This window comes from Dermacentor andersoni, chromosome 1, assembly GCF_023375885.2.
Source record: "Dermacentor andersoni chromosome 1, qqDerAnde1_hic_scaffold, whole genome shotgun sequence".
NCBI classification, from domain to species: Eukaryota; Metazoa; Arthropoda; class Arachnida; order Ixodida; family Ixodidae; genus Dermacentor; species Dermacentor andersoni.
In genome coordinates, this window is record NC_092814.1 from 271,428,113 (window position 1) to 271,434,618 (window position 6,506).

At 44.6% G+C, this 6,506-nt stretch overlaps 1 protein-coding gene across 1 annotated transcript in view; it reads right to left on the bottom strand.

Annotated features, from left to right (window-relative positions):
• LOC126547643 (acyl-CoA Delta-9 desaturase-like) overlaps nt 1-4,798 on the bottom strand; it is a 39,735-nt gene extending 34,937 nt beyond the window's left edge. The window contains exon 1 of the mRNA XM_050195559.3: nt 4,673-4,798. Within this exon, the coding sequence (XP_050051516.1) occupies nt 4,673-4,681 (9 nt within the window). The 5' untranslated portion in view covers nt 4,682-4,798. The remainder of the gene's footprint in view (nt 1-4,672) is intronic.
• Between the last annotated feature and the right edge of the window lie 1,708 nt (nt 4,799-6,506).

Below are 6,506 nucleotides of genomic sequence, written 5' to 3' on the forward strand. Positions count from 1 at the left end.
AGAACAAATGATATTGCAGTTTTCCATCGCACGCTTGGAAAACAGGGGCAGCGATGAATGAACCTGCGCATCTGATGGCGGAACGTTTTGACGTTGTGCCAGGTGCTTCGAAAGCAACATTTTAGAAGAGCTCCACCTGCAATGTGAAGCAGAATGTAACAGCACGAGTTGGGACGGTACAAAAACCGAAGAGCAGACAAAGTCAAGTACTGACACTCAGAGTTGAAAGTCAGTGCTTGCCTTTGTCTGTTCTCTAGCCTTCCGTTTTAGTCGTTTTCCCAAGTCATTACATTACATCCTGTTACATCCTGTTACATTATAGAGCATGGAGAACCAACAAACTCTATCTTTGACGCTACTTAGTTGTGCATATTCATTGTTCACAACAATATCGGCAGACGTCATTTTTAAATAGTGCATGATCGCTCGTCCGTAACATGACGTCTTGAGCATTACCTAAGCGGCCCATATAAACCTTGTCTTTTTCTTCTTCGAGTGTTGACGCCGGAGATCAAGTACACGGAACGCTGTTTCGTATGTTTCTTTTATTCCTTTTCGTTTATTTTTTACGTTTATTATTTTTTTAAGGCAAGGGATAGCCTTAGTTTCCGCGGTGTTTAGAAACAACAAAACAAGTCCTCCGCCGACTCTACTTATTACAACATTATCCTCTCAGTTTCACCACTGCTATACACTGAGATCCTATAGTAAAGACCTATTTTGTGCTCACAAAAAGAGTTCCCAACATACTTGCGATTAAACCCTCTCGAACAACAGAACTTACAACAGCCTGTAAATATATAGAACTCTCCCGCTGGCACGAGTTTTGCTGCAGAGTTAGAATGTTCAAAAGTTAATTTTACTGCTAAGTATAGGGCACGTTCCTTATATCTGAACACATCAGCTGCCACAGAGCGGACAAAAAGGTCGAAAAAGGAAAAAAATTCGTGACGTCACATTGACGTACCAGTGCTAAGTTTATGGTCCGCAACGAGAAATCGAACTTTAACCTTCATTTTCTATTCTACTAACCAAATAAAGGTATTGTCGCGAAATCATCGAAAATAGAGTTTTGAAAGAATGCTTTTTCACTCTGAACTGATTTAGCATTTCTCTTTAGTGTCCGTTTAAGGCACACAGACACACTTTTTGAATATAGTAAGAAAAGTTTTTTCACAGCATTGCTGCCGTGAAAATACGAGCAAAATATTATGGCGAAAGTCTTAAGTGGCTCGTTGCAACGACTCATACCTAAAAAGCGCGGCGTCTAGTCGAGTGGGACAAAAAATGTAATCATCAGCAATGGCTCATACCTCCGTAGTCAAGCAAAAATGATATGGCCCCTACCCCTTATGCAAGCAAAAAAATGCAATGGCTCATACACCCTTAAGAAAGAGGCTACAAGCGCTCAGCAAAGTGAAGCGAACAATTCATTCATTGAAATCACCCAAGCAGCACACTGAACTGCATACGTATCAATGAACAGCAAGCTCAAAACAAGTATCCGAACGATCGATAAAGCATTGCATACCCCCCTCGGAAGTACGCTACGGCCGAGGATGCTCGCCAAGCGGGAAACGAGGTACGACGTGTGAAGGGACTGGAGCAAGGCGTTCGACCGCGAGTGCTGCCCTGGATGCAACGTCAACTCGAAGAGAAACGTCGTTGGCGCGAGCCGCGTTGAAAACGTACCGAAGACACCGAACTGCGAAAGCAGCAACAGATGGCAAAAAGAAAAAAACAGTTATGGGGTTTTACGCGCCAAAACCACGATCTGATTATGACGCACGCCGTAGTGGGGGACTCCGGAATAATTTGGACCACCTGAGGTTCTTTAACGTGCCCTGAAGTCTAAGTGCACGGGAGTTTTCGCATTTCGCCCCCATCGAAATGCGGCCGCCGGGGCTGGGATTAGATCCCGCCACCTCGTGCTTAGCAGCTCAACACCATAGCCACTAAGCATCCATGGTGGGTAAAGAGACGGCAACGTACAGAAGACAACGGACAACGCAGACAACGGCTTGCTACACGATTGCTTCGCACTGGGGCTCGTTATGTCTTGCAAGAAGCATGACCCCTCCGATCGTATAACTTAATGCCGTACCAAGCGTGCAGCAGGCTCTGGTCTTCATGTGTTAAAGAAGTGTATCATGCTACTGAACTTTATTATAAAAAGAAAAAAAAACGAAAGAAGGTAGAGTGATCAGTGGGAAAAATAAAGGAATGGAATTTCCTAGTCAGAGTCGCATTTTAAGAAAATTTATGTGGCTCACTGGATGACTGCAGGCATTTGTAGCGCACACGAAACCCACAGTCAAAGTAATGAGTAAGATCAGCCTCTCCGAGCGCGTGACCACAAGACTTAGGTAGGGGGGGGGGTAAGTCTCATGCAGACAACAAAGCGCCAATGCACACGCAGCGCGTGTGCATTCTATTTCGATACTTCTATTTCGATGACTTAGCAAATGAACAACCGTAGAACGATTTCGGTCTGCTTTATAACTGTTCATAGCTTATCTTTTGACTCAATCTGCAGTTACTGCATTGCCCATTTTCCTCTGGAGTATAGGTTTGGGGTTTACATTTTGTCAGATGGCTATAAGGAGCATATAGGCATCATCCTGCATGCTCTGTGTTTATAGATACTCCCATGGAAGCTAAAAGAAAAATGTTGTTCATAACTGTGCCTGTGCAGCCCATTAAGCATTTCAAATGAAATAGCTGTTGACACTTCTGAATAATGGGGAAAGCACCTGTATCATATTGATGACACCAAACGAGTGCAACGCTCTCTTATATTGCGTTACTACCAAGCTCATAATAGAAGCCATGGCCATTCGCCTGCTCTATTGCAGCTTCAACTTTCCATGGGCTAACAGGTGTCAGCTCATGAGAAGCTGATGAGCGTGCAGCTTGTGGAATGAAGCCTTGAAGTCTCAAAGTTCTTTTTCTTTAAGGGAGCGTAAATTCTTAACGTGAACGACCAGTGTTTCTAGCGACAGCGAATTGGACAGAGGCACTGAAAACATCTTTTCTTTTTTTTTTCAGACTGTCCAATCACTTATATAATACAAACCGGTATGTTGTCAAGAAAGGGTACTCTGCAAGCATCACAAAAGCTGTTACGCTGTCTTTTGCGGTTGACTATTTTTTAAATTTTTCCTGTCCTCTTCCCTTTTTTTGCCAGATGCAAAAATGCATTCCATAATGCATTCGAAGAATGCATTATGGACGGTCGACGGAAATCGCCATATTCTTTGTAAGAAAGCACAATCTTCGAAGGAAGTAGTGTACGAATCGGAATGTATGTGCCCGTGCATAGTTTGTGTACTTCGCCTTCACTTTTCGCACCCTCCAAGGTATACAGAATTTTTACTGCAGTCACACTACTACGCTTCGGAAAGAAGTATAGTCAAGACACTCGGCGTTATTGTAGATCTGAACCTGTCAGCGCCAGAAAACGTCTGCCTACGCCATTCGCGGAGTGCCTTTGCATTCCGGATAATTGTTTCAAGGTCATCCACTCGCTGATTCTATTCCAGCATTTATAAACTATGTTCATGCATCTTCGACTAAACTCACCGATGAGTCGGAAGCGAGTGATCTACATCACTGCTTCTGCCAAACCAGGATTTTCGAAATTAGGAGTCTTAGCACTAGCGAATATCACAGTGTGCCGCTACTGGAGGAGTGCCGAAACAGCGCTAAATTTCAAGAATTTCATTGTCATCATACTCATAAATTTTGCACACTATCCATGCATCCATCTGTTGAACTTCACCGCAGTACACTAGCGTAACTCAATCAGCAGCATTATTAAACGTGATAACTAAAAAATAATATTTTAGAAGGCCACCCGAATTTCAACAACGTTAAGTTAGCAACGTCGAGGGCATACACCCTTCATTAACATGTGTATTTACGGCGCTCAATCGTAACGTCTTCTCTGCGTTATAGCATTGTTTTGGTCAGTATTAAAACGCTGCTATAAAGCAATAAGAAAGTTACCAAGAAATTCCGTAAATACACAAGTTATTAGAAGAACGTACCCTCTAGAAGTTGCTAATTGAAAGCTGTTGGAAATTCGGGTGGCATTCTAAAACAGTATTTTTTTTTTTTGGAAATGCTGCGCATTGAGTTACGCTCGTGCATAATGGTGAAGTTCAATATATAACCAAATGGCTAATGTCTAAAATTCCTGAACATTACTCATTTACAGGTACGCGAAGCACGCATATGTTTTGGGTAGCTGGCTTTCGACAGTTGTCGATCGCTTTCGGGAGAGGTGTTACGGTGCTTTTGCTAAGTGAGCTGGAATCAATGTGTCTTGTGGGCTGCACGTGAAACTACGGGTGCTCGGGCTGTTGTTTCAATAATCATTTCGTAGACTCGGGTAAACCACCCTGTCCAAACTACTCTGCCCGTCTAAAGCAGCGCTTATCCAAAGTAGCGGAAGTTCTTCGCTGTTATCTAGTGTCAGAACAGTGCCCACATCCACACCAAGCAATTTTCTACAATAAAAAAAAAAGAAGACAGAAAAGAAGAAAGAAAGACTTGCTCAAGATTTGACATTCAAAGCTTCCCACCGAGACATTGAATTTTCTCCCTTTCTTGACGACCGTCGAATTTCGCGCGCCGTTTTGTGAGTACTGGGGCACACTGCAGATCTTACCGTTGTCATGGTGAAAAGGCGACGTCGGGTGTAAAACTCCTGACACGGAGTGGTGGGCTGCAGTGCTGCGCGTGCGAACTCCGTTCGTGGCTCCGTGCGCGACGGTCCCGAAATGTGACTACCGGAGGTGCGAGCACGATACGTTATAACGTTTCTCTCGTTAGTCACCTCTCTCGCCCTTTCCGCCACTTTTCGACCCGCTCCGCCGTTCCTGAGGCGGCGGTACGCTCTTCATTGTCTTAGCATGCCGTGACGTAGGCGGGTGAAATCAACCATTGTTTTACAGTGGCATACATCGCAGGCTAGTGCCACCGCACTCGGTTTCGTTGCTTTCTTTCGCATTTCTTTCTCTCCTCTTCTTTTGTTTTTTGCCATTAGTTTTGATTGAAGGTGCCAAATGTGGTCTATGGTCAGAGTTATTCCCTCCTTTTCCTCAATGTTTGCTTTTTGTTCTTTTCTGGAAAACTGCTTACGAACACCGAAATGCGAAAAGTTATAAAAAGAATGAACAATGAAATCGGTGTCATTTGCCTGCTTTGGTTACGTGCTTGTTGTCGCCAGGTTTTTCCGCGTTGAAAGCTGCGCGCGAACACACGCGTTTCGTGTGTATGCATGCATCCATCAGCCTAGCTCGAAGCTCGCCGCTCAGTGTGCGTGCGTGCGTGCGTATGTCAGACAAAGTGAGGACGGCGCTTTTTTCTCTATCTGGCTGCCTTACTGTGCCACCCTATAAAGGGCACAATAATGCGCTTTAATAAGCACTTTAAAGAAGTCAGCACCTTCAGCGGGGCGCATCATCGCGCAAACATGACCTCCTTGTCAAAGGAAGAAAATGCTTCACTTTAGCGCAGAAACCCAGCCGCTAGAGAAAGCTGGAGACCTCATAAGTGGCACTTGCGGGTCACGGTGACTCTGTACATCAGAGTGCGAATGAACACGGCAAGTTGAGGAAGATAGAGAACAAACACAAAGAGTGAAGTTTTGCTTTCCTCATAAATATGCGTTGCGCGTTGAGCAATATGTCCGTCTTTCGAGCTGCTTATCACTAGCTTCGCTGACAACATAGTTCTTTTCGCTCTCGAAACCCTGCGGCATGGTCTTCGGTCATTATACGCAACGCACTCTGTCATCAACGTCTCCTGGAACAGCGCCATTTCCTTGAAAGTGTAGAACAACATTACTAGAGGTGCGGATAGAAAATTGAGAGCGAATGCCATTCTTTCCCCATGCCATGGGAGTGGCTTGCGTGTTCCTCAAAATTCTTGCCCGAGTTCATAACGCACGCCTACGCGTGCACGCCTTGCGTTCACAGAATGCGGTGTTCACTATATGGAATCCCTTTCAGTTATTCGTTCCATGAGGTTCTCTGCACCTATTTAAAAAGAGTTCCGAATGTTTCAATGTCTTTGGCTTATATACTGTATTTCTGTAGCAATCGCGATATGTTTGTGAGTACACCAATAAATTCACACACCATTACATTTCAACTGCCTGCAGTAGACAGCTGATATCTAAGAGGAACTAATACCAGTGACGAGCGCTTACATTTGCGGCGCTCAAAAAGCACAGCCGGCGTGCCTGCCTTTCTAGCCAGTTTCGAATGCCCGGCCAAACCCCCTTGATAAGTTCGTTCACTAACGTGCTGTCGGCATGAGCTGAATTTAGCTCGCGGACAGACATGATATGCTTTTTATACACACCGTCTACAGCGAATCATCATTCGTGGTGTTGGACAGATGTCAAGCGTTGGAGCAGTTAGTTTAGTTCGTACGACTTTCCAACACCGAACAAGCAAACGCGCGTTGTCTGATTCCATTCCAGAGTTCAAGGGACC